Source organism: Hydractinia symbiolongicarpus, chromosome 8 (assembly GCF_029227915.1).
Source record: "Hydractinia symbiolongicarpus strain clone_291-10 chromosome 8, HSymV2.1, whole genome shotgun sequence".
In the NCBI taxonomy this organism is placed as follows: domain Eukaryota; kingdom Metazoa; phylum Cnidaria; class Hydrozoa; order Anthoathecata; family Hydractiniidae; genus Hydractinia; species Hydractinia symbiolongicarpus.
The window spans coordinates 1,942,381-1,969,808 of NC_079882.1; the positions used below are offsets into that span (position 1 = coordinate 1,942,381).

Here is a 27,428-nt window from a genome sequence, read left to right on the forward strand (position 1 = left end):
TAAACGCCCCTCTAAAGTCGCCCCCTCTAATAAACGCCCTGCTTTCGAGGGGCGTTTATTTGAAGAAGATAGAAGAAGATAGAAGAATATATCGTTAGCTGTTGATATAAATGACGATGACGATATTGATGATGATGTAAATAATATGTTAACAAATGTATTCTATTGACAAAAGAAAATACGAAAAACATAGAAAAAATAATTTAAATACACCCGCCTCTTTTAAGCGCCTCGCATAAATGCTCTCTCTAAAAGTCTAACAACTTAATAAACGCCCCAGGCGTTTATTCGAAGGATTACAATATCAGGCATGCATAATTCAATATATACGTCGTTGACTTATTAAAACAACCTTTGTGCATTTTTGTGCAATATACAGATGATACAACCCTTTACAAAAGTGTAGAAGTGGCTTTTACAAGAACGCGTGTATTAAATTTAGATTCAGATTTGAAGAATATATCGCAATGGCCGTCTAATTAAAATGTCATTTTTAATAATAGTAAAATAAACGCTATTCTGTTCTTAACGTCATAGTTGAGTAAGAAACGCAAGTATACCGGTACGCTTTCAAAATTGTATATAATGTCTCGGTGTACATTACGACAGCAGCCTCACTTGAAAAGATCACGCTAACTATGTAGTGAAATCTTGCTATGGAACTCTTCAAATGCTTCGACAATTCAAAAGATTTACACTCCACTCTGTTAGGATAATGTTAGCTGAAATTCTATCTATATTGAATTATTGTAACGTCGTGTGCAGGAAGATGTCAATATATTTATTTCACCAACCGCTTTCAACGAATTCCAAATGCAGCTGCTGTATATATCTTTGGTCAATATGCACATTTAATTGATGTTGTCAATCTAAACAAGCAGCAAGTCAAACAGAGTATTTTAACAAAGTTATCATATTTAGATTGACCAAAAAAAATTTGCAGAATTTAAATTGATTTAGAAAAGCCGACAAGAAATTTGCGATAGGCTTTTTTTGTCCCCTCTCCACCTGTCGTCTTTTTAATGTTTAGAAATCTATTTTTAATAAATTCAGCAACTGCCCTAAAGAGACTAGGACTAGACTAGGATTTTACTATTTTTATTAGCGACTTTAAAGTGCTGAATAATCGCCGCCCCTCGAACAAACCCCTACTTCCTACCCTTTGATCGCTCATTTATTTCAATCCACGGACGGTCTCCGCTGCTTAGAAAGTTACGGACTTAACGACGTTTGCAGTCGATAAAATACACAGCTGGCTAAGGACTGACCAGCTAGAATATTTTAATTAGTCAGTAAAATACTAAATAAAGTCTCTATAATAATAGCCGTCGTCTCTCTGTCTATAAGCAAAATGGTGCCGCAAGTAACTAGACACACGAAACTCGACTTATAGCAGGGAAAAAAAGGTATTAGAAAGAAGATGAATGGAATATCGCAGGCAAACAAACAATGAAAAGCGTCCTACCCCAGAGTTTTCGATTTTGCAGGTTGTGACAAAACATGAAATTAAGGCTTCCATCTTCGTTAGGTTTGTGATAGGTTGTATACCTGCCCAATACTCTATTTTATTCATTACACCCGCTAACGCAATCAACACTGAAAAAGTTAAAAAACAAAACAAGAATCTTTTCAATCCGCGAACAACTTAAATGCATTCAGTGAAATATAATGGAAATAACCACATTACTGTCTTTGGCCTTATCAAAGAATTAAAAATAATAAAATAGTATGATGCAGTTGCTGTGGTTAGCACTTTTTCCTTAAATCAATATGGTAATATGTCAAGCACATTAGCATCCATGTCCACCTTGATTACATTTGTTATAATAGTTTCAAGTAACCCTTTTTTAACCTTTGCACGTGTTGGTATGATGATATTATCAAAATAAACAAATCGGTATTAACTTTGATCCTTGGTTGATCACCATTGAAAAGAGGCAGATACGTTTGATGTTTGGTTAAAATGCATAACCAACAGGATGTTAGATACACAGAAGTATAATTAATTGATCCTGCGAATTGTCATGAACGATCATCACAACTGATTTATATCGAGTGATAAAACATCTTCGTAGGGTTTCTTTTGAATTTCTTAAAAGCTTTTGTGTAGAGATATGTAAACAATTGTACCCCTTCCTGCTACTACTGTATGCTAGATTATCCTTTCCTAAGGATTTATATCACGTTTGGTGATGGTGCTGCATTCAATAGGGTAAAAGAAACCCAAACTGTGTTTACAGATGTTGCCAGGACAAAGTAATTTTGTCTGATCTTTCTTTATGTGTTTGCTCAGCTTGCTACTTTTTTTATTGAAAGCAAGAAGAAACCGGATAAGATATGAACGTGTTGAGATTAACCAAGATAAATGGGGATGGCTTGCGTCATCCATTACTGCTATAAATGGAAAGATATGACTTGATTGTTCTTCTACAGTGTCTGCTTTTATAGAAAGAACGAACAGGATCAGTATAAGTTGCTCAGCCATGCGTTATTTGATCATTTAAAATACGTTTTTAGTTTAAGGATTGATTTATCGATACATTTTTAAGATGAGAAGTGGAGACGTAAATAACAACAAGCTTAAATTAAACCCTGCAAAACGTAAACTTTCGAAATTCTTCATTTGTTATCAATTAATTCAATGAAATTATCTTTTTTTATTTTATCTTCACACTATGGCTACCTGCATTCTTTGGATAATTTGTTTTTGTCTAAAAACTAAGCAGTTTCGGACGTTGTTAATACACTGATAAATTCAGTAGTAACACTGAGCTGATTGTTCTTATATCCCAAATTAAAACTTTATTAGGAAAAACCTGGAAAGACCAAAACGATCCTCAAAAAAATAATAGGGTTACAGTGTTTGATTCTATTGTCATATAAACGAGGGACAAATTCCCCAAAAATTGGTAGAAAAATCTCCTACCTAAATTTGATTATTACTAAGCCTTATTTAGATTAAAAGTGACAATAATATATCCTGTGTCCAGTTGGTTTTGGATTATCAACCTTTTCTATACCACTAAATATTTAGCTGAAGTGATGACGTTGTGGACTTGATTTTATCACCATTAAGGAACCAACTCTTTTTATACATTATTGCATATCTTGATCCCCTTTTCGTGACGTCATTTACAAAGCTTTGTTCTTTCAAAAAAATAAACTAATTTTACCATATATATTTGAGTGTTATTAGCGATGTGTTCAAATAGTAAAAAAAAATCGGGTTGTGCTTAAACGCTTATTTCTGTTGCAAGATTTTACATTTCAACAGACACGTTTGATTCGATCTTAAAACGTTTTTTAATGTTTTATTAAATGTCTTATTAGCACTCTCCCTCAGGTGCTAACTAAGTTATTGCGTAAAAAAATAAGTTAATGAACTTTCATTCAACTGCCTGCTCTACTCTAAGTTCAACTCTACTAACAGAGTCAAAAAAGGTGCAGTGGCACAGCTTAACTTTGATTATAAAAATCATGGACTTTTTTTAACTTATAATATCGCTTAATTACCTTAATCCTTTTTGAAATTAACGATTCATTAAAACGCTGATGAGGCACTTATTAAAATATCGCTGCACTTAATTCTTTCAAACAAGATTCAAGCAAAACAACAACTCAAAATTTTTTATCGGAGAGACGTCTGAAATTTATTTCAGGTAGGAATACTAAGAAACACTTTAAATCCTTGTTTTCAGTTTACCACACAAAGCCCTCCTTCACGCTTTGTTAAGATACAACTTATTAATATGTTGGATCAATGTAGGTATTAAACACCATAGTTTTAAAAAACAAAATTAACATATGTACTTTCCTTTAAAAAAACACATGTCATTGACCTAAACCACATCCGAAAATATAATGTTTTTTTAATATGTGCGTCATATAAGAAATGTTTCATATATAATTTCATTCAAGTACTTTAAGTGTCTTTCTTTAACAGGTAATTGAGAAAACGTTCTCTCAAGGAATGATTTGTATAGACAACACATTTTGATATTTTCCCAGTGAACATAGCTAGATAGAGTTACGTTTGCATAGTTTAATGTTTTCAGAGCCATATAAAGAATTGAATGGCATTAATTGACGCCACATGATATGGTATGCTAAAGTATTATTAAAAGCCAATGGAGTGAGACGGTCTTGTCAGATAAGCGCATTATAGCATTTATCACGTTTCATAGGCAAATCAATCTACAAACCTAGTATTTCTATAGGCTTTTACTGCCTAGGTGTATTATGATTTCGTGAGATAGGACAAACCTAGATATTAAATAAGTATAAACAAACAAACAATTATAGACAGGTACAAAGAACTAACAAGTATTTTTTTTTTTTTTTCAAGAAAGTATCACATACTCTTCTTGCATTGATATTGCAAGAATAACTCAAGTTGTTTATTTGTGGGAAAAAATAATTATTTATAAAGTCATGTTCACACTTTCTTCCTCATGTTTATATAGTTAACTTTTCAATGGTGGTTGATGTAGGGAGGACCGTAGATCGAAACATCTTTCGAAGAAATATATCTGACGAAGATAGTGTTTATGAAGATTTACCCATGTCGAGCTCGGTAGGACGACGGAATTTACTGCGGTTAAACATCGATACGTCAGTGAAGCGAAACTCAGATATAATGCGACAAAGTGAGGAAAAACTATGCTCAAAGGAGAAAGATGATAAGTCAGAAACTTTTGAAACTGATGTAAACCGCAACAGCATTGTTGATAAACCAATCTGTATAACACCTGAAGACATATGCGAAGTGACGTCGACGGAAATAACAGAACGGAAAATCAGGAAAAAAAACTCGGCCATAAATAGTTTTCGTAGTTTAGTAAAGGCTACTGTAATTAGTTCTGAACTTAATAAAACGTCACAAAACCAGGACAGTGGAAGTAAAACGTCTCCTGTAACAAAAGCACGAAGCGCCGATGACAATAAAAAAGAAATTAAAATCAGTAATAAGAAAAAAATATCCACAAGTTCAAGAGATAAAAAACTTAGAAAGAAACGAAACAGACGATCTCGAGCGATACCAAATGAAGGAGCGTCACTGTGGGCGCCAATAGTAAGTAATCCGAAAATCCGAAATGTTAACCGAAAATTAACTCAGTAGCATATCTTAACTTCTTTTCATATTTGTAAAATACAAAAATGTTTAAACATTTCAGTGGGGGCTAGAACTTCAACATAAATTACGGGAAGCAATACCAAGATCCATAGCGAAAGCCCAATTGTTTTTTCTACAAAAAGAACCTTAAAAAAATTACCAGCCTAGAGTGCATGTTCCATTACAATAAATATTTATTTTTTAAGGATAATTGCTGTTGGAAGTCAGCAGGTGGTCGAACAGTAAATTTGGAAGATATTTCTTTGGCTCAATTATGTGATGCTGAAAGGCGCGCACTAAAAAAACTTGCAATCTTACGACTACACGAACTAGGAGCTGATTGCCAGGTCACCATCCCAAAAGGTAAGCTATGTTATTCTGGAACTTGTGGTGAATAATATATAAAAATATATACAAAAAACCCCACAAGACAATGAAAAAATTATTAAATAGGTTTTTGCAACTGCCTTGCCACAAATGCGTACAAAGTTAAGTGGTGTACAAATTACAGGTAATCTCTTGGTTAACATAACAAACAAGACGATTTTATACAAGAAGAAAAAAATGGAAACCTTTATTTAACATAGTAGAATTTGAATTCGCACAAATAAAAGCTATGGAATTTATTTCCTAAGCATGTTAGCTAAGTGTGGTAAAACATGTATTTCGTAATCCTTTTTAGTGGATAAAAAAGGGCACATAAAGGGTGTTAAATGGATTTAAATTCGCACGTTTTAATATCGCATCCTGCAAACAATTCAGCATTGTATTTCGTTGATGATAATGTGCTTAGCAGATGTTTTCTTAATCAGTTCAATTTTTTCTTCAGAAACTAAGAAATATGAACACAAAAGTTCAAAATTTAGAGAGTTTAATTTTTTAGCAAAACCGGCTATAAATAAATATCTGGTAATGTTTGATGACTTTATAAACTTTGTGTGAGAAAAGCGGTAGGACTTTTGACTTTCTCAAATTTAAGTATGAGTTTGACACTCAGCTTACAATGTCTTTTTGCATCAACAATGACATCAATTTCGTCCATTTTTTTTTGCATAATTAAAAACACTTTAAACGTTCCTTTTGTCGTCGATGCTAATGATAAATTCATTTTATACAAATGTTGAATAGCTCAGGATTATTAGCTAGAATTGTCCTATTGTTGTTATCAACATATCTTTTGTGACCTGTTTTAATAACTTTATGAAATTAAAGCCGGTACTAACAACTCTCACATCAATTTGAGGTTTGAAGAAAAATATATAATAGCTTCCCCACTGCTTTTCCAATGATAAAGATTACACTAAATACAACAAAAATAAGTTTTTGTGTTTCATTTATGATTTTCAAATTTTCATTGATTTTTATTTTTTTGAGAAATCTGTACATTTCCCTCTACTTTTCAACTTCTTGATAATGGTGGACAGAAGTTTAAATCAGCTTTTGGATTAGAACGGTATACTGCCATAAATTTACCTAACCCCTTTGAGGCGTTTGGACAGATTTGAGGCGTTTGGACAGATTTTGTTTGAAAAAAAACTTGACTTAAGGGGAAATAAACTCCGACGAACAATAAAACTGGGGATTTAAACTTAACCTAGGGAGCAAAGAGGGAGAAAGAAGGGACGGGAAGCTTTGTTATGACTTAACACAACCACTTATACTTTTTGCTACGTAATGTTTTGTTCAGGTTTTAACAAAAATGTCATTTGTTATCCTTTTTTTATGTAATAATAGCGAGCGTGTTTTTTTTTATAGTTTTTAAATCTCTCCGCCCACGAGGGGGTGTTTTTAACTGCCTTGATTTTTGTTTTTACTGACAGAGTTTGTTACACCGTCACTTTAAAACCTGTATAGCGGCTGTGAACTCACAAAGTTGGGGTAGAAATACCTTATAAATTAAAAAGTGTCTAATCAAAAATCTATAAGTTCCAACTAAATGCACGTTTTGTTTAAATTTATACTCAACTTATTAAAAAATACCGCCTGTCATTGTGATAGGCTTTTTGGATTATTAGTTAAATGTATATTAGGAAAGAATTCATTTTGATTTGTGAGAACATACGCTTGTTATCACAAAAATTCTTATGATTGATTCCTTTAGAAGTTTTTTAAATGGGAAGGGATTACAAAGCTCTCCTATGGAATGCGAACCATGTGAGGTTTAATTAGTGTTTAATGAATAGATCTTGATACAGCGACTTATATGGAAACGTGTTTGATTCTTAGTTTGCGAAAGTGGCAGACAGCAAAAGTCATACACAAACTTTTCTGTTCCATGCGCCATCTTGCCCATTTAAAATCGACTTCCGGGAAAATGACAATTAATAAAGACATTATCACAGAGTGTTTTAATGTCTTGTCTTATCTCCTGGTGTTTTTCTAAATCGGTAATTTCTTAAATATTTTAATTGCCATGTTTGTGGTTGGAAATTTTATTAATTTATCAGATAAATTGTTCTCATTTGTTTTATTTTTACCCATTGTCACCACTAATTTGACATTTCATGACTTCCGGCTAAGTCTTTATGTAGCATTTAGACAACAATCTTTTTTTATAAGAAAAGGCTAAGATCGAGTTGCCTTAAAAACCTTAAGAACCTTAAGAGCCCTAAGTGCCACCCTCAATTCATGAGATACACAGACTTTTTATTAAAAAAATCCTAGGTTAAAAAATTGTGGAAAAAGAGAAAAATTAAGAACACCTATACAAAATATAACGTTGCCAAATTTTTCCACACTTGTGACTTTTCTTGTGTTAATTACACTTGACATAAAAAATATGTAAAAAAACCATTCTGCACCCCAGAGCTCTTTGGATAAACTTAATCTCAAAGAGCTCTGGGGACAAAAATGTAGAAGAACAATTGTTCCGGCCTCTTTAAAAAACGATTTTTAATGAGATCCTTAGTTTCTGTTGATCATGTCAATAATAACCCTACAAGGGCGTTTCTGGCGAATAGGATTCTTACAACAAAGCTACCAGAGTCATGGTAAATCAACAGACCAACTAGACAACTGATAACTTCATCAACCTTATTATGACTGATCTGTTCGCAGAAAAGATGAATTTCCATTACCACTATTGTTGTTATGAATCTAGCAAGATTAAACTAAGTGTGTTTATACAGTACCACGCATGGACACATAAGAACTTAGTGTTTTGTTTTTCTCCATTTCCAACACAATTCGACACATTTTAATTTTAGCATTTGTAGATTTGCGTGTCTTACAGTTGACTTTAAAACACTCCATTGTTTTTGAATCATTTCACTGATTCAGGACATAATTTCGACAGAATGTAATAGGGAAGACACAACTTTTGGTAGCTAGTTTTCCCTAACGATATTTTATTACTCTGCTATCCAATTTTACATTTTTGAGATGTTTCTAAAATGTTCTACGACACTTTTATTTAGAACACCATGCAGCTGCTAGAAGAAGATGGAAACAAATTTTAACTATAAAAAGTAAAAAAGTCAAAGGAGATGCAAATGAAAAAGGTACCTTCTTTGTGATAGTTGTTTTGCCATTATTTTCCAGCTATGTAGGTAGTGTGTAAGCAAAAAGTTTATATTACACATTTTCTAAGATTATATAAACATCATGGGTGTTGCTAAATAAGAAACAATTCAAAATTTTATATAAAATATTATTAAAATGTCAAGGTAAAACTTTTTTTAATAAATAATCACAGTAAGAATAAGTAGCGTTGCATTTGTCTTGCTCGATGCGCGTCTAGCACAATTGGGGAAAAGAGTCGTTAAGATCGTTTAAAACTAAAAGCCTTACTAAATTTAAGTCCTAATTCAACGCCAACAATGAACTTTGACAATTTCACAATACGTTTGTCAGTTCTTTTCATTCAAAAAGTAGATAGATACTACTTTAGCTACATATTTACTATTTTGTTTTCGTTTTCTTTCAGCATCAGCAAAACCAACCAATCCCGTCTTTTGCATTGAATTATTTCAAGTCATAGAGAACGATAAGGCAGTTGAGAAAGCTCATCAGGCAGTTATGGAAAAACTAGATATGGTTGGTGAAGAAATAGAAGAAGAAGGAGAAGAGGAAGTGAAGGGACTGGATTTAAAACAAGACGAGTTAAACAACGACCTACCAAATTCTGGAATGTTTGAACGAAGAAATAGTGACCCTATTTTGTTTAGTAATCGTGGGAGTTTATTTAATACTAAAACTGAGGGCGATGATGCAGAGGTTTCAAACTATATGTTGAATGCTTTACGAACTATTGATACTTTAAAAGAAGAAGATGAAGAAGAAATAGCGATTAGTAAACGAAAATCGAGACTTATAGAAGCCCTAACGTTGTCCTCGACATCTGCATCTTCTATGTGTATTTTAGATCGTGAGATAGAATTTAAGGCTCCCGCACCTCAAGTTCCAAAAGTAATAACGCAAACGGTGGATTATATAACGAAATACGCTTTAAATACGATCGGCATCTTTCGAACTGGAGGCTCAAAGAAGCGAGTTCGTCAGGTAGGTCTGAACAAATTCTTGTTGTATTAATAAATACAGTGTCGCCATTTTTTTCACCACCGACGATTAGAATTTGTTGCATGCTAAAAACAGTTAATGATGTAATATTGTTACCTATTTTAAAATTCAGAATCATCAATTTCGTTGACTTTATAATCTGGCATGGATAAATCGTGTCCAGAATTGTTACAAATATTCAATGGTAACAGTTTCTCCTGCATATATTTGGAAACGTTCTGTAACCCATTTAAATATTATATTTCTTCTGCATTAAAGTTATAACTGATTTCCATTCAGATGAAAGAGGACTACGATTCCGGACATTCGTGTGTCATAACAGAAGACACAAACCCACATGATGTTGCTGCGTTATTGAAAGATTTTCTCCGATGCCTTCCAGACCCATTATTAACTAGAGAATTATATCCAGCCTTCCTTTCGTGTGCAAGTAAGTATCGCGCAGTAATTTGCCACTTAATTTTTACAGAAAATCTATGTTGCAATTTACTCTGTGCTGTATTTGCATTTATTTTTTTATTTTTTTAAACAAATGTGTAACATAGTGATTAATTCCTTTGTTAGAAAACCAGAAAAGAAAAATTATGCTGGACATTGTCAAGCCACTTATATGGCTTCTACCTGTACCAAATCGTGATACGTTGAAGTTAACCCTTCATTGTCTACAAATGGTAGCAGATAATGCACTGGACAGAAAAGATGAGGATGGAAATTTGGTAAGAAATCTATAGCTTGCCGATTAACTTTAATCACTTTCGAAATTCCACATGTGCATATTAACGTTCTTTTACAATTTAGATACCTGGAAATAAAATGGACAGCCAAAATCTAGCAACATTAATGGCACCAAACATTCTTCATAGATGCAAGGTAAGGAATTAATCGCCTTATATATATATATATATATATATAAAAGAAGGGAAATTATTCTTTGGTTTTTAAGTAGCTATAATATATTTTAAAAATATGAGAGAAATATGTCTGGTCTCGATATGTTTTGATAACAAAACCAGGAATAATTTGAAATTGGGACAATAGCGTTCGGTTTTACAAGGTTTGTTGTTCTGATCTCATATTAATGCTTAAATAATAAACTAGCTGATTTTATTTCTTAGACATACAAAAATCCACAAGCTTTTCAAGTAGATGGTAGCCTAAACTCGGATGATAATAAATGTTCGATTGAAGTTGTCGAAGCCATGATCTCCAACAACGAAAACTTATTTGAGGTGAATATCTGCCAGATAACATTCCATCATTATTTCAACTTCATATACACTAACTTGTTTCTCTTTTAATGTTAAGTTACGGTAAATGTTATTAACATTTTTTTTGATTTCATATTTTTTTTTTTGTTAGATATCCGCCAATGATCATCACGCTGTCCTTTCTATCCTACTGGAAGAAGATCCAGAGACCGTGGACTACGTGTTGAGACGAAAATCAACCAGGACAAGTCTTGTGGAGTGAGTGTTTGAAAAATTTTGTTGTAAAAATTAAAATATTATTTAAACTTTTTTAGATCAAAAACTTTAATACTAGTAGCTAACTGCTATTCTAAGCACATATTTTAATTTTTGTTTGAAATATCTAGTTACAACCTCGTCCCGAGGGCATCTTGAATTTTTTCTAACATTGGAACGGCGATTCGAACATGTTCGTCTTGCCGTCCTGATATAAGAAGGACACAACAGGCGCTGGGAGCGAGGTTAATCTAATTACACATTTACACATAAGAGCAACTTCATTTACCTATTATTGCATGCCTACAGGGCCATCGAAGGTATGGAGGAAGAAATATGCATCACTGCTAATGTCAATGGAAAGCGCCCCTCTAGTGCAGGTCCACGCACTGTTTATAATCATGAAGAAGTCACTTTCCGAAAGAGTAATTCTTTTAATCAAGGTCCTTATAAACCGTTCGTTCGACGTCGTAAGGACAGCACAGGTAGCAGACCAACTTCGACAAAATCTGATCCAGATAGAAACAGTTTAAGAAGGTCTGGAATGGGTACGCCGCCGCATAGAATAAGACGGAAATCTTCAAAAGTCTTTGCTGAGTTGGGAGATGGAGAGGAAGCGTTAAAAAGAAATTCTGAAAGTCCTCGGGACAGTGGGGTTGTGATCGCTGCATCGACACCTCCATTTCAAAGAAATTCGTTACGTAATTCACTTGAGACAAGGATAGGAAAATCTCTTTCGGACTCACCCACAATTACAAAGATTCCTTTAATCGTGCGAAGACAACAAAGTCGTGACCGCGATTCCAGAGACTCTGCATATGATAGTGGTATGCAAGGTATGTTTTCAAATAGAAACACGACCACTTCAATCCAAATAATTACTGATGAGGAGGGCGACAATCTTGATATTGATTTAACAAGTTCACCATCAGACGTCGGTTCTCCTAAGTCACCTTTTTACTTAAGTGATGTGTTAGATACTCCCTCATTTGTCTCCCCGGAAATGCATTCCCCCAACACTGTAATGAGGAGGAAGATCTCTCTGCCAGCATTTGCTGCCACTGAACGCCCTACCGGGAGGGCCACAAGCAAGTCAATGAGCATCGATGGAGAAAAATGTTGCAGACCAAGCTTATCTTCCACCAAGACTAATTCACCAATAGATTGGAATAACGAAGATAACTGGCCTAATTGGGAAATGAATCCTAGAGAAAGCCAGTTTCCAACACAAGAGACCACACTTTAAAAAGAAGGAAGAAATTCTATTTCTTCTAAAAGGGAATACGATAGAGAACCAATGTAGAGATGTCAACTGTAGGATCAGTGGAAGTTATATGTAATCAGGATGCTTAAGAATTATATTCTTATACAACTTACCTCCTGAAAACTGAAAAAAAGAACACTTTAATAACTCAGTAAGTCTAGACACACTTCTAAAAGCCGACAACCATTACATGTCGCCATTTTCACGAATTAATAATTATTTTATGTAGTAGGTTAATATTTTTTCCCAAAAAGACAAAACTATGTAATATGCCAGAACAAGTGTGAGCACTGCTGCTTAATATTTTTGAGCAAACCATGTCCATGCTATGTATGTGATTGTCTTGGGTTTTTTTAACTCACATTTGTTCAATTTTTTAATGAAAAGTTCCCATTCATGATAGGAAGACGTCACAGTTTATACGCTACAATTTTTCTTATATACTCTACAAAAATATAGCAAAAAAAATAGAAGGAACAAATGTCTTTTTGCAACAAGTTTTAAATGTTATAAGCTTGACACTGAGAGGGCTGAATTCGGAAAACCTCTACGTGCTCGTATTCATCACGTCTCTACTGTCAACGTCAATCCTCCCTAAAAAGATTTTGGAAAGTCAAAGAAAAACAACCGAACTTGTGTAATTTGCATCTATGGTAACACAAAATAAACAACTCATCTCAGCAGATCCTTTTTAAGCGGCTTAATCCCTGTCGTAGAAATTATTTTTAACTTATTTAATTTATAAAATTTAAAAGGGTCTACAAAAACATATTCTGTAGACCCGTGTGCTTGTTTGGGTATCGTGAATGCATACTTTTTTAAAGAGATTACTATGTTCATACTGACTATTTTTCGATATATTTTTTTAAATAAACGTTTTAAATTATTTTTTTGTAAATCCATAGCTTACTTCAGTATTCAGCACTCTCGTATTTATCATGCAATATTTTGATGAAAATATTTTTTGGTCTTATTTTTTTGTCAAGAATGTTAATATTTTGAAATCTAAGAAGTAAATATGTAAATAGAAAGTAGAAAGTTTTGTTCTTTTTTTGTGTCAATGACACCATTCCATAAATTTGGTGTTCTTAAAACCTTATTAGCAGTGACTTCACTTTTTGGATAGCAATAATGGCAGAATCAAAGAAGACCCTATTTTGCTTTATAAAATATATAGATACGATTAGTAACAAAATACAATAACTTAAATCTTTACAGAAATGAATAGCTACAACTCTTGTTATGCTTGCTTTTTGATTTCTCTCTCCGCTAAGCGGAGCGGAATCTTTAAATAGCACAGTATTAGATATATACATATATATATGTATATATAGAGAGAGAGATGAAAACAGCACAGAGCCCGGACGCTATTACGTTGTTGTTAACGAGGCTAAAACTTTTTACCTCGGGAAAATTCCATTTTCTAGAAAGCCAATGTAAATGTTCTCTATGGCTTCATTGTCAACCAATCTAAATATAGATTGTTAATTTTAACCCCGCCGGCCGCTCACGAGAATTCTTCGTGTGGCCAGTAGTCTCGTGAGTCATTGCTAATTTTTTCACTCTTGCTCGTTGTTGATAAAGTCATATATGTATTGTGATAAGTTGATGTCATTCATGAATATATTCTATCAGGTAGGAATTATTATACTTTTTTTGCTAGATAGCTGGGATTAAAGGATTAAAATAAGAAAAAATTTGGCTAACTGGTTAGCTAGCTTAACTTTTAATGCTGGCTAACCCTACCCCTTAACCGTAACTAGCTGGTTTAGCTATATCTATGTAGTAACTAGCCAGATAGCTGCGAGAAAATGAAGAGGCATTCTCCCGGTCGGAATGTCACGTGGTACTACTTTCGGTTGAGGGAGAACACAGACCTTGCACGGTCAAATTCTCACGGAAGAATATTCAATTAAACAAGAACTGCAAGTATCTGAGTTAAAGAAAAAAAAAACTCCCCCCTATTTATGAAGAGGTAACCGCGTAAATGGCGTGTTTGCCTTTAAACCCTAACGGCTGCCTTAAAAAAAAACTGTAATTCTACAGTTTAAGGTGACGGTATACCTTTATTGTATCAAAAAATCGATTTTTTTTATTAGCCATTTATATTAAAGAAACGACGATCTTTCCAATGGTAAAACTATTTATTCATTTTTCGAAAGGGAATATTGATTTTATCCAAATAACTAACTTCTTTTTCTGATCGGTCTCTCACACCTCAAATTGAATATGAGTTAAGAAAAGAAATGACCATCTGAAAAAACCCACCTCAAATCTTTCAGTTCTAAAAATGTATGCCATCCTGTTCTGTTTCTGCAAGTCACAGAAAAATGTTAAACGAATTAGAAAAGTTCTATTTCTATGGTATACTCAGTCACGTCATTGCGAATAATGAATATATTCATCGTCTCGAAAGTATGAAAGTATCACCATCATTATGAGTATGCTTTAAAGGTGTGATAATTTAAAAAATCTTCAAGGCCTTCTTTTTTTGTCGTACCTATGTTATAATACCCGTATACGTCTCTCAGTCTGTCTCGCAAAATGGTAGCCGCAGTAGCCAGACATGAAATGCAGTCAATAAATAACGGGCTAAGCCGTGAATTTATCCACGGGTAACCGACTGGTACCATCTATTACATTTCAAATCTCTTTTACAAAACTACAGAAGCTCTACCAGGAAGGGTGCTACTCTGCTGAAGCCAACGTGTTTATCTAAAAGCGATTTTTTTTATTATTAAAAAATTAACGATTCTCTAGATATTACATCTTAAAGAAGAAAGTTTAAGTTAAAAAATAGCTTTTTTAGAGAAAGTATAAAATAAATCAAAAACGGTGACTTTATGGAAAACAATTAAAAAATCGTTTTTACATACATTTATTACGATTCTAAAGAACATCAAATGAGATTTGGAAACGATGTAGTTTTGTAAACGAAGTCACTTTTTTGAAAGCAGGGTGTGTTTCAAAAATGTCTCTGTACTTTTCACAAGTTAAAATGTTTCAAATTATTTTTATACTATTTGATAGGTGTTTATAAATGCTTTTTGGTGATGTATGAATGAATAAATTTTGATTAACTATCGCTGAAAAATCACGATTTAAAAAAACATGCTCAAAAGGTATACCGTCACCTTAAACACACTTCTCTTCTATGATCCCAACAGTTTTCTTCTGTATCCTCACTCTTCTGCAATTTTGACACTTCTTTTCTGCACTTAACACTTCTCTGCATGTGGCCCGAAACTTTCGCTTAATAACTAAATTTAAAAATCTGGTCCTAAATTTACACCCATGGTCTGTATACTTTTTTCACTTTTCGCAAGAAGTGGCTAAAGGGGGATTTTCATGAAGCGAATTAAACGGCGAATTCGCTTTTTAATTTTCACGACAAAATAAATTAGACGCCAATTCATTGTTTACATATGATTGGTCAATAACTAGCAGCGAAACCTTTAGTCGCGAAAAAGTAGGAACTGTTTCTACTTTTCAGCGAAGCGATTATTTGCGCATGCTCAGATACAACTCGCCGTCGAATTCGCCGTTCAATTCGCTTCGTGAAAATCCCCCTTAACACATGCTCAATTTACAAACAGCTTATTGTAGCAGGTCTTGACGCATGTGCATGAATAAAATAATATCACTAATCAATTCAGATCAGTAGCAGAGTAGTTAATTTTATTTATTAATAGACACATCAGTAAATGTCTGTCCAGAGTCCTCAAAATCATGGTAGTGTCCAACAAGCAAATCACGTGCTTTTTCTTTGTTAATTATAATGAAAATACCAGGCTAGGATTTTAGGGTAAAAACAATAGTTCTTTTGTTTAGAACAATAGAAAAATAAAAATACTGACCAGCCTGGTTAGAATTTAGTCTTATATAAGTGTGTATTGAGAAAGATAAAGAAATGCCTCAAACCACAATATATTTTTATCTAAAGTTAAGCGTAGTGGTCCACTACACACAAAACTTTATGAGAGTTACCAAGAACACTTGATCTTTTTATGGTCGGTATGTCATTTACTCATCCTTGTCCTCAGGTATTTTTCATCATTATATCCGTCATCCATTATATTTCGAAAAAGCAAAAATGCCTGGGGACTAGAGGGTTGTCATTCATTCAAAAACCTGAGTTATCAAAATCCAATTCAATCAACATTCTCGAATTGGGTCTGGGAATTTGAGTTCATGGAAGAGAAATGCTTCTCACTTTGGAAGAGAAGTGTTTCAAACGGAAGAGAAGATTTCGGAGGAAAAAAGGGAAGTGTTTAAGCCATAGGGGCCATCTCACAATTGGTTTAAAAGTATCACGTGACATTTGCCGATCGAGAGAATAATATTTTGTTCAGGCTATGTTATTCTCACTAGAACAGTATGCCGAAATAAATAGACCGAACCATTGAATAGCAAACTGGTGCTAATTCTGTGCTGAAATTGTTTTCTTTTTCTTTATAGATCAGCCGTCGTCAAAATATCCTCATCACAGAAAAATCTTGAATAAGAAAAATATTTTTAAACGCTCAAATATACGGAAACATTTTCAAATGACACTTGGTTTATTTACCTTGTTCACGAGTTGTTGCATTCGAATAAAAAGTGTTCTTATTATTTTTTTTTTCTTATTCATCTTGGAACTGTTTTTCTTTTTTTCTTAATGGTCATATTGAATTATATTGTTCTTGTATAAAAGTAGCTATAGTCAAAAAAGTGATTTGTGATGTAAAATTATAGCTTAGTTACCACAATAATTGAAATTTGATTTTTGTATAAAAATCCATTTATTGATATTGTTTTCCCATACTCTTAGGTCTACTTCTGTCAGCCCTTTCTAAGTTATTGGAAATCCTGTGTTGTTTATGACGAAAATCTTCAAGCCTCAGGGTTTCTTGTTTATGTAGAAAAACGTGTACTATCACTAAAACTGGAAGATTAACCCTTGGAAAGGTTTTGTGCAGTGTCAGGAAGATTCTGTAGTCTCCAAGGTCCCCGTCTTCTTATCCCCAGGGTTTTTTTTGCCTTCTGCACCCCCTTTTCTGGAGATGGTGATTTTGTAGTTATACAAAAGTTATTGTACGGTAATTATAACAACGTTACTGTTTGGTCTTAATATTTACACTTACTGTGTCCCGATGAAACTTCATTGCAAATTGACCCTTCTTTTTTCCAAAAAGTGCTACTAAATATACTTGGCTACTCAGCTATCTGAATTAAGCTTTTGGTGGCGGCGGAATGATTTTTTTTTTTTTTTTTTTGTGGAACAAAATTTAATTCTACAGCAGATCAGAGAAAACTTAATAATTCATACAGCTTAATTATACGAACACATCGTATCTTAAAACTTTTACTCTTCGTTAACCTTTTTTTCTTATAAAAAGGTTGTCGAAACAACGAGACTCCGGAAAAGGTAAAAAGTTAGAACAATGAAAAACAAGACGAAATGTTAATGATTCTCGCTTTTTTTCTTAAAAATCCAAGAAACTTGAAGTAGTACATCTTTTAAGACAGAAATATCTATAGACTTTCGATTTTATAATATGTTAGATTATTGATCACAAGTAAGAAACGAAAGTCTAAAAGTGTGAAAAGAAAAACAAGAACATCTTCGGTTGTTATAAAACAAAAAAATATTGGTTGATTTATTTTTTCGCTTTCATGCCTCAAATAATTAAATGGGCTGAAGGGAAGGTGCTTCTTTCTGCTCACGCATCTTTCTCATCTAAGCATGATTGATGTTTACATATGTACTCCAAAAAAACTGATATTTGAAAGTTTTGAAATTAATCTGTTGTAAAATTATCGTCTAAAAAGTTTTCAGAAATCTTAGTTAGTATACGCTTTTCAAACCAACAAAACTAACGCGAGTTTTCAGCACAGTCATAATTTTATGCAAAAGCTGATTGTTCTGTTCGCTATCACATTCCGCATGAAACCATAGCTGCTCGCATTGCTTCGACCTGGCAACACATAAGCTCGGTATGAAACTGATCAGCCTAGAAACTTCTATCAGAACCGGAGATACGATCACAACGTAGAGAAAACTCAAGAAAGAAACATTGCTTAAAACAAGAAAGAAGAAGAAATCATAAAAAAAACTTAACAAGACAGAACAGAACAGAAAGAAACGATGTCACTTATTTTTTATCTCTTGCTGCTCTGTGGTCTAGCGAGAGCTGACTACTACACAACTGCTTCTGAAATGGAAAATTTACTATTGCTAGAAAGGGAATTGTCAAGAACCTTCCTTGAGTATTATAAGTCTCGTGTAAGAAAGCTGGACGAGCTAGAACGATTTTTAGATGGCTTGGACCAAGAGGTGGAAGTTGACATTTCTCATCCAACAAACTCGTACCTTTTAATAAAGAGATTTGTCCAAAAATGGACAAACATTGATCAATTTGGACATGACGAAAAAGTAAAGACAGACTTCGAGATGCTTATTGCTCAAACTGACAGCATAATAGAATTTAACGATCGTTACGAGTTACAAGGAGCTGTTTTTGCTATAATGAAGACCCAAGAAATTTACAACGTAAAAGTGAGCGATTATGCGAAAAATTTTGGCGGAAATGCTCATAATCTCACACCTGAGGACATTTTGGATATTGGAAAAAATGCTCAAAACTTGAATTACTTTCAACTGGCGACAATGTGGCTGGAAGAAGCACTCAAATATTACAAAAACAACGAGAAAGAAAAATTATCGTCGATATACGAGTACTTAGCCTGGACAACATATCAATCAGGTGAGTTAGAAGCAGCTATTGATTATACTCAAAACCATCTGGATTTGGTTAAAGATTCAGCTGTAGCGGCTTGGAATTTATGGCATTATAAGAGGGAACTAGTCGCAAGTTTCAGCGATCCCACTATACGAAAAGATCCGACTGTTCACGAAAAACCCTGGAATAAACGACACAAGGTTTTATGTCGACACGAAGAGGAAATACCGAAAATGGTAAAAAAAACTTTATTTTGTGATTATTACGCGCCTCATTATCAGTTTTACTTGAAGCCAATGAAAAGAGAGATTGCATACGACGAACCTAACTTGGTCATTTTTCATGATATGATACTTGCACATGAGATAAATCATTTAAAAAAGGTCGCTCGCAACAAGCTCAGTACTGCGCATGTCTACTCCATGATAGATGGAAGGAGAATGACCGCCAATTACCGGATAAGTAAAAACACTTGGATTGATGACAAAACTGACATTTTTGTTGCTAAAATCATCAGACGAGTTGGAGCACTTCTAAACTTAGACATGCGTTACAGCGAGCCTTTACAAGTAGCCAATTACGGCATAGGGGGAAATTATGAACCACATTACGACTTTGCTACACCACCACATAATGCGAGTATATTTGGAGATTATGGTGAGCATGGTAATAGAATGGCCACAATGTTGATTTATCTAACTGATGTAGAAAAAGGAGGGGACACCGTCTTCACTACGACAGGCCCTGGTCTTATTGCCACACCAAAGAAGGGCTCTGCAGCATTTTGGTATAACCTTAAGCGGTCTGGGGAAGGGGATTATAAGACAAAACATGGTGCGTGTCCCATTTTATTAGGTGAAAAATGGGTGGCCAACTTGTGGATACACGAGTACGGTCAAGAGTTGAGACGACCATGTTCGTTAAATCCAGACGAATAAGAACCTTTCGCTTTTATAAGAAGTATTTAGAAGTAACTCCTATTTATAAACTGCATAAATCCTATCAGGCAATAGCTAAGTAACAAAAATGAGAGCGTTTGTAGAGTTATCTTAGACCAGTAATATATATTTGAAATATTTTACTGTTTACACGAATTTTATAATTTTTTTTATTCCGGAAATATATTGTTCTAAAAAATATATTTTTCGTTATTACTTAGCTAAATAGCTGTCGATGAATTTTCTTGCTATACTTTCATATGACAATTTTAATTTGACAGCTAAATGCTTAATGAAATATATGGACAGCCTCATCACTGTCTATAAAATTACATACAAGACTCATACAATATCTACTTCAATCGTACTAATTTTCGCGCGTATTCATTTTCGCACAAGCTTTTTTAACAAAATATGGGTTCATTTAAAACGCCTTTCTGCAATCAGTTTTATTTCTGGAAAAATATCAATTTGCGCGCGTAATTTCTACACTAAAATTCGCGCACTGGCAAGCATTTTTGCGCGAAGACGCGAAAGTATGTGCAAAAAAGGGAAATTAAATTCACGGGTTCGCCTTTACTTTTAAATACCGCATTTCGTGTGTCTCGCTACTGCGGTTAACATCCTGCGCAGAGACAGACGAGGGCTATTTTTATAGAGACAAGCTTTCAAACAGGAGTTGTTTCGTCAACTTGAGTGGTCATCAAGCTCAGTTTTCTTGACTCCTTCACTTCCTTCTTGCGCTTGTGGAAGCGCAAGATTTGATGATAACCAAGAAACGCAAATACGTCAACAAATTCAACAAAGGTCAGCAAGCTAGCGCCAAGCATCAAACCAATTTCACCTCCCATATCACCTAAAAGGAAGAAAAGGAAAAAATCGTCAATGTAAAATATTCCTTACTCGCGATTTTAATAGATTTTGACCACTTTATCAAAACATAACAGATTTACCGATGTGTTCCGTCTTTTGAAATTTCATGACTATCATACTAAAGTCCTATATTTAGCACTATACTTACTATAAATTTTTTACATAGCTCGGTAGTAAAGCGTTTTCAATCGATCAAAATGATTAAGTTAGGCAGACAGCTTAATAAATAATTTATGCTGGTTTGATAACTTTGGCTACGATGAGAAAATAAAATTTTATCCGACTCACGAAAAAAAAAAGTTAAAACTCCGCACGTTCGACGAAAACAACAACGTTGCTTAAAGGAGAATATATTAATTAACTTTATAAACCTCTCCCGATCGCGTCCCCATGTATTTTAAGAAGGTTTAAAGCAACGCAGTCATGAATCGCATAATTGTCAAAGGTTTCAAATTGTCCCAAGGGAACATGTCAACAATTGTTTGGTATAAAATGGTTCTAATGGAAGTATTTTTAGGACATGTTAAAAAAAATTCCGTCATAGAAAATCTTCATCTTGAAAGAACTGTATCATATTTCGTAATATGTCGTGACAACTGCTTCGTGGCAATTGTTTTTTGAGCAGGTTGACCTCATTACTAAAACTACCTACCTAAAAATTGATAAAAGTCGAAAGAGGCTTCTTGTTCGTTTACAACTTTACTCATTTCACCAAAGAAAAATATAACAACAATGATATTCCTCCTGAAACAAAACATAGTAGTAACATGTGAGGTCAACACATTTTTTTGTGTGTTATTTAAGGTTCTATCTACACTAGCATGCTTGTTGTAAGAAGTAGTCACTTGTGAAGCATAGTAACTCATACATTTTTATTTTTTTGGTTCCTTTGTTTTTTAACAAGATTCAATAAGTTTTTCTTAAATAACTGAATTAAAATTTTACTCAATGTACGCATCCAGTTCTTTCTGATTCATCCTGTTGCTTAAGTTTAGCAGATGAGAAGACAGGTTCCTTTTACCAAATTCTTTTTCAAGCAGTATTGGATCGATGCCTTTTGGTGGATTGTGAACGAATCTTGCATCAGAAAGTCGAGTGGTGTAAGAGGTTATCTCGCAATCTATCGGACACTCTAGACGCATTTCGTAATCATTGAAAGATTCTAAAAAATAAAAGAAATAAATGCTTTTGCTGTTTGTTACACAGTACAAAATATATTTCTGGAAGTAGAATTAATTTTTGATTTTGCAGATGGCAGAGAACAAAAAGCATTAACAAAATTTAATTATTTTAGCTTTCCTTTCAAATGTTGTTTAGCAGTTAAAACTGTAATGTTTAGGCTCACATTTTACGTTTTTATAATCTATGAAAGAATTCCAGGATGAATACTACGTTCTTAAAATGTTCTTTATTTTTGGCGTGCGTCAGCCTTCCCAACTAGGTTCTTATAAAAAAACGTTTCTTACAAAATCATGACATGTTAACAATCGGGAACTGATTTGCAGATTAGGTTATAGAATTTCCCGAACTGCTTTGTCGCAGATAGCAGACCTAGTGACAAACCACACAGTATCTTGTGTGTTTGATTAAGGCAGGGAAAGCAGAGATTAAACGTCAGGTTGAGTTAAATATTATAAACAGGTAATTTGTTTTCAAACCGCCTAAAAATAATACTTTCGCCAAACTTATGACTTCGAGTAAGACGAACGTCTTTTTTCGTAACAGTTGGATTTATGACGGCGATTTCTTTTTGATTAATTTTTTGTATTTGCCTGCCGATTACACCTTCGGGTACAAACACGAAAACAAAAGATTAACATTACATTTACATTTTGAAATTATTCGACGTTTTCTTCTATTCGTAAATTACTGCCTGTCGAACATGTCTGAACCTGCAGACAGCATTACAAATGTATTCCACTGCATCGACTGTGAGAGAGTAATAAGTACTGAAATGAGACTCAAATTGCATAAAAAATCCTTCAAGAAGAAAAACGCGATTATTGTTTCGAATATAAATCCAGAGTCTCCAGATAACGATAACGTTGAGCCATCTGCTGTGAAATACAAATGGTGACGACGGGTCTTTTGAAAAGAACTAAGCACCTATATATGACGAAATTGGTTATTAGAGAAAGAATGTTCTCTTTTTACAAACTGGTGGAGCTGGTAAAGCGAATGTAGATAAAGTTTCAAGACTTATATGAATGTTTGTGTTGATGATTTAGCACAGAAGATAGTCGCCTTCAATGCTATAATGGTATACCCAATCAATTGCTTCAGCAACCATCCAAGAAAAGTAAAGCAAAGCAAGGGAACATTTAAGTGCACTTTGAAGATGTGTGAAGCCTTTGCATGCAGGAAATGTTCCTTAACTATATTTGGAATGCAAAGCTATCCAAAATTATTTGAAATGTAGCTATCTAAACCAAACAGGCGGAAATATCAAAGAATTTCACAAACAAGATTCAGAAAGGAAATGTTATTAGATGAAAGCAGCGCTATTGGTGGACGCTGCAAATCCATTTAATTCGTCTTTACAAATAACATTGAAATAATCTGCTCATAGCGACCGTAACCTTTGTCCACAACTGATGAAGCCACTAAAAAGGGTTTTTGTTGCGCTGGTCAGATAGCTATTTTTATATCACGGTGTTCAACCCACTACTCAATAAAGTCACCAACAAATCTCGAAAACTTACTAAATCATCGAGAAAGAAAAGAAGCACCAGTCAACAAAGGCGCTGGATGTCGAGCATTTCAGTTTATGCCAGTTGTGTTTGCTGCAACTGTTAGAGAAGATAGAGAAGGTTACACATTCTTGAAACGATTAGCTGAGACTACCAGAGAAAAGAAAGGAGCGCTATAATATTACATCATGGATCAGACAATATATATGCTTCTTATTGATGAACACTGCAGAAATTTGTTCGCATCACATCATTTCTCTTTTTATAAATTTTAATTCATCATTTGAGAATATTGCACTCATCTATAGGCTGACAATTGATTACCATATGGAAAATTTTTAAAAAAAATAAAAAGCAACTTAGATGGTTACAAGTGCTTGTACATTGTATTTTTTAGAAACACGAACATCTTTTTGCCGTGTGCTTGTAAACTCAGATTCTACTGGAGAAATTACGTGAATCTGGCTGTAAGCTGGGTGCATCAAAAACTGTGAAACTGAAAGAAAATATTATAGTTTGTGAAGTCAATTGGAACGAGTTTATTTAACACAAACAAACATAATTTCAAAAATCATATATAATATTTACCTTTAGCTTCCAGTGCGCACAATATGGTCTCACGAAGCGAACAATACGGCAATCTGTTATCTAAGCAAAAAATTGTGTTAAAAAAGTATTCAACGTTATACCGCCTATTTTAAGTTGCTTTTCGAATTTTGAGTAAATCTATTTTAACAAATCATCATGCTACCTGGCATAAAAGGTTCTCTGCAACCGCATTGCTCACCAACATAATCTGTTAGTGATTCTAGCAAGCAAGCTTTCTGGGAGTAAATATCGAAATACTTTAACTTCTTTTCCCCGCAGTGAGTATCATAGGGCGGAGGAAGATTCTTTGTCTAAAAAAAATAAGCGGAGTAGTTCTACTTTAAATTTTCGGCATTTCGGCATTTCGGCATTTCGGTTTTATTCTTTATAAGTCTCAAAATTTACAGGTGAATTTAGGTCTTGTGAAAGTCATGACTTTCAACAACCATAATTCTGGATGACTATACCTAGACCGAATTGGTTGATGTAGAAAAAATATTCGATTGAATTTAAACTTGACTCATTTCCGACCTTTTAGACTCGAGGAAAGGCTTCTTAAAGTCAAAAAATGAATTTGGACCGCCCGGAGTAAATTAAAAGCAACAATTACGCAAGTTTGTGTGCGTATGTGCTACCCACTAAGGCGGAATAACTGCGTAGATTGATGGATAATATTTTCCTAAAAACAGGTTAGAAACCAGAACACTGACCATTCTACATATTATAAATTAGCAACATGACCAATATTCTTTAATCTTTTAATTATGTAGGTTAAGTGACCTGGTTTCATAGCTATGAAATGCTTAACCAACCTTAATAAAAATTTAGGTTTAACTTGTCCTGGCTTATATTTTAAGTACCGTGCAACACGTTTCGGTAAAGCTTACTAAAATTTATATGCTGACTCCAAACAAATACCTGTTTACCTCTACTCTTTGCATGCTAACATAGGTTTTGAAGCCCGAAGTAAGCATCAATCCAAAGTTCGATGTTGGTAATTCATTTTGATCGTGTACAATTGCTTGCAATCCGCTGTACCCAAAGGTGTGTACAGCATCGTCGTTTTGGAGATCAAACATGGCCTCGAAACCGAACTTTAATCCTTCGTGATCTACACTTAACAGTCGATGACCAACCTTTCCAGAATTTAAAGTAAAACACAGCTGGCCTGTTTCCGAGAAGTAGGAGGTGAAGTTTTGATGACTGCAGTTGTTAGGAGGCAGGTGCGGATGATCGGTTTTTCGTCGGATGTAATCGCATTCCTTGAAAATATCCCGAATTGAAAAAGATGTTCTCTTAAGTTCTTTCACGAATTCATCACCTGGTATGTCATAGCCTGGATCACTCCAGTTTGTGTATATCGGTAATCTTTTGTTTTTATACAATGTTTTGAGGGGACTATCAAGAATTTTACTTTTTTTAAATTGGTTTACTGTGCAAAAACTTATAGCCGGGAATGTTAAATCTGTCACGTACTCCAGTGTCGAAAGAGTGCTAAATGGATAAGACATGTATTCTATAATTCCTTCTTTTAGCTTCACGATGAAGTATACTGTACCAAGTACCATAAGAACAGCCCAAATGAAGCGGCGTATAAGATACGTATCCGAACATGTGTAGCGAAAGCCATGTAGGGTAGACGTATCGACATACCGGCGAAATATTTGTTTAACGGTTAAGCGCTCTTCGGCAATTTTACGCATGCGATCTTTAAGTCTACGACGAATTGTTGAGGAAAGTAACGATTTTGAAGCTTTATCAACATTACTTGCTGTTGTTACGACTTTCGCCATTTTTGCAACACCGTGTTTGTTCTCTTTTTCTTCTTCTTTTTCTTTCTCTATATTTTGTTGTGGTTTCTTCCAAGCTGCTACAAATTTAGCACGTGGTAAGCCATTTGACAAAAATACATTCTGATGCGAAGGTGTTTTCATAATTCTATTACCGTTACCAGTGTTTTCGTTTTCTTGCTCCGTCGTTGTTTCGTCATTTAACGACACTTCGTTATCGAATGCAGCGCATTCATCTAGTAACACCGCTTCATCGTCGTTTTCATTACGTTGATTTTGCTGTTGAGCAAGTCGCGCAAAATTAATAAACTTTTCTGTTCTCCTCAATCCAAACATATTAACAAGAAAAAAGCAACGTTTAAAATGTAAACAAACAAAGTTCAGATTTTTTTGATTTTTTAATTATAACCTTTTCAATAAAAAACAAGATGTAAATTCACACTTCTTTCTTCAAGAAGTTCTCCTACTCTTTGGTGGCTTTTCTTTCAATTTAGATTTTGTGAGCCATCACCTGGTTGATTTAATTCATTTCGCAAATTCGTGTCCAGGCTTTATTGTTCATTCTAATTGCTTTCGAAACTATGGTATAAATGTAATTATATATATGTTCTTTATCTGATCAACATTTGCACCAAACCACACATACGCTTTCTCGTATATTTTTGTGTTAAATTCTTTAAAAAGTAGCCATTAATTCGACATAACATTTTTAAACCTGTTTATAACCATGAAATTGTAGAAGGTACTTTATAGTACCTTCTACAATTTCATGGTTATAAACAGGTTTAAAAATGTTATTTTTCGTTTAAAATACACCATACAGCGTCGAATTAATAACACAAGACTGTATGTAAATAAATCTAGAAAAATAAGCTTTATTATTTTTTGTTCTTTTTTGTTTAATTAGCCGATAAATGTTAGCGGTGATTTTCACAAACTTGTGTTCAAAAAGATAAAGCTTCTTTAACTAAATGTATTATATGATAAATAATGTACATCATTTTGTGCGAAATGTTAATCCGATTCGGGAAAATGTGATGTTTTGTCTTATCCGACATTAAATTAGCTCAGATCGAAAAAATGCATCCTATTTTAAACACCGCTTTTTGTAATTAAACTTTTAAACGCCCTGTTTTAATTAACGCCCATGAAACGCCCTAAATTAACTCAGTAGAATTCAAAATTTACAGCGAGTTTTTTGAATGAACAGAACTCGATTTAAAGTTAGTATGTCAAACTTTGTCAAACAAACTTCCTCTGTTTGATCTTTGGTTCACAAGTTATGTTGACTATATACGTCTTATATGCTATCAGACATAAAAGAAAAAATAACACGGGCAATCAGATAAAGATACTTAAAAGACGTATAAGATCTGCTTTAATTTTGCAAGACAAAGAAAGCACAAGAAACAGGAAAAAAGTGGACGAAATTTAAAATCATGCTACATTTGCATTTACATAATGTATTT

The 27,428-nt window shown here is 33.8% G+C and overlaps 3 protein-coding genes and 1 long non-coding RNA gene across 5 annotated transcripts; 3 read left to right on the top strand and 1 right to left on the bottom strand.

Annotated features, from left to right (window-relative positions):
- Positions 1 to 3,461: 3,461 nt before the first annotated feature.
- LOC130654455 (rho GTPase-activating protein 6-like) lies at positions 3,462 to 13,554 on the top strand. Of its 2 annotated transcripts, none has more exons than XM_057457039.1 (11): positions 3,462 to 3,659; positions 4,464 to 5,071; positions 5,320 to 5,476; positions 8,530 to 8,613; positions 9,039 to 9,613; positions 9,911 to 10,061; positions 10,196 to 10,347; positions 10,430 to 10,501; positions 10,747 to 10,860; positions 10,991 to 11,097; positions 11,404 to 13,554. In XM_057457039.1, exons 2-11 carry the CDS (start codon positions 4,475 to 4,477, stop codon positions 12,338 to 12,340), a joined length of 2,946 nt encoding a protein of 981 aa, XP_057313022.1. In that variant the 5' UTR covers positions 3,462 to 3,659; positions 4,464 to 4,474; the 3' UTR covers positions 12,341 to 13,554. The 2 variants fall into 2 exon arrangements, with proteins under 2 accessions (XP_057313022.1, XP_057313021.1); XM_057457038.1 differs by lacking the exon at positions 3,462 to 3,659 and adding an exon at positions 3,683 to 4,306 and having other exon boundaries at positions 11,404 to 13,553.
- Positions 13,555 to 13,574: 20 nt separating this feature from the next.
- LOC130654458 (uncharacterized) lies at positions 13,575 to 17,159 on the top strand. The gene is made up of 2 exons (XR_008984428.1): positions 13,575 to 13,993; positions 16,817 to 17,159. It is a non-coding gene; the product is annotated as an uncharacterized LOC130654458 (long non-coding RNA).
- Positions 17,160 to 18,249: 1,090 nt separating this feature from the next.
- On the top strand, positions 18,250 to 20,219 carry LOC130654457 (prolyl 4-hydroxylase subunit alpha-1-like). Its single transcript, XM_057457041.1, has one exon. The coding sequence runs from the start codon at positions 18,486 to 18,488 to the stop codon at positions 20,016 to 20,018; it is 1,533 nt and encodes a 510-aa protein (XP_057313024.1). The 5' UTR covers positions 18,250 to 18,485; the 3' UTR covers positions 20,019 to 20,219.
- Positions 20,116 to 26,703, bottom strand: LOC130654456 (acid-sensing ion channel 2-like). Its single transcript, XM_057457040.1, has 6 exons — positions 25,096 to 26,703; positions 24,333 to 24,480; positions 24,170 to 24,229; positions 21,837 to 22,053; positions 21,544 to 21,635; positions 20,116 to 20,874 (listed from the first exon to the last, which is right to left on the bottom strand). The coding sequence occupies exons 1-6, from the start codon at positions 26,293 to 26,295 to the stop codon at positions 20,687 to 20,689; spliced, it is 1,905 nt and encodes a 634-aa protein (XP_057313023.1). The 5' UTR covers positions 26,296 to 26,703; the 3' UTR covers positions 20,116 to 20,686.
- Between the last annotated feature and the right edge of the window lie 725 nt (positions 26,704 to 27,428).

Excerpts from the sequence above, each read along its gene's own strand:
- LOC130654455 (XM_057457039.1), top strand. The coding sequence starts at position 4,475 with ATGGTGGTTGATGTAGGGAGGACCGTAGATCGAAACATCTTTCGAAGA. Across the intron at positions 5,477-8,529 it reads CCAGGTCACCATCCCAAAAG|AACACCATGCAGCTGCTAGA; the intron begins GTAAGCTATGTT and ends ACTTTTATTTAG. Across the intron at positions 8,614-9,038 it reads AGGAGATGCAAATGAAAAAG|CATCAGCAAAACCAACCAAT; the intron begins GTACCTTCTTTG and ends GTTTTCTTTCAG.
- LOC130654457 (XM_057457041.1), top strand. The coding sequence starts at position 18,486 with ATGTCACTTATTTTTTATCTCTTGCTGCTCTGTGGTCTAGCGAGAGCT.
- LOC130654456 (XM_057457040.1), bottom strand. The coding sequence starts at position 26,295 with ATGTTTGGATTGAGGAGAACAGAAAAGTTTATTAATTTTGCGCGACTT. Across the intron at positions 24,481-25,095 it reads TTAGCATGCAAAGAGTAGAG|ACAAAGAATCTTCCTCCGCC; the intron begins GTAAACAGGTAT and ends TATTTTTTTTAG. Across the intron at positions 24,230-24,332 it reads CAGAGAACCTTTTATGCCAG|ATAACAGATTGCCGTATTGT; the intron begins GTAGCATGATGA and ends TTTTTTGCTTAG.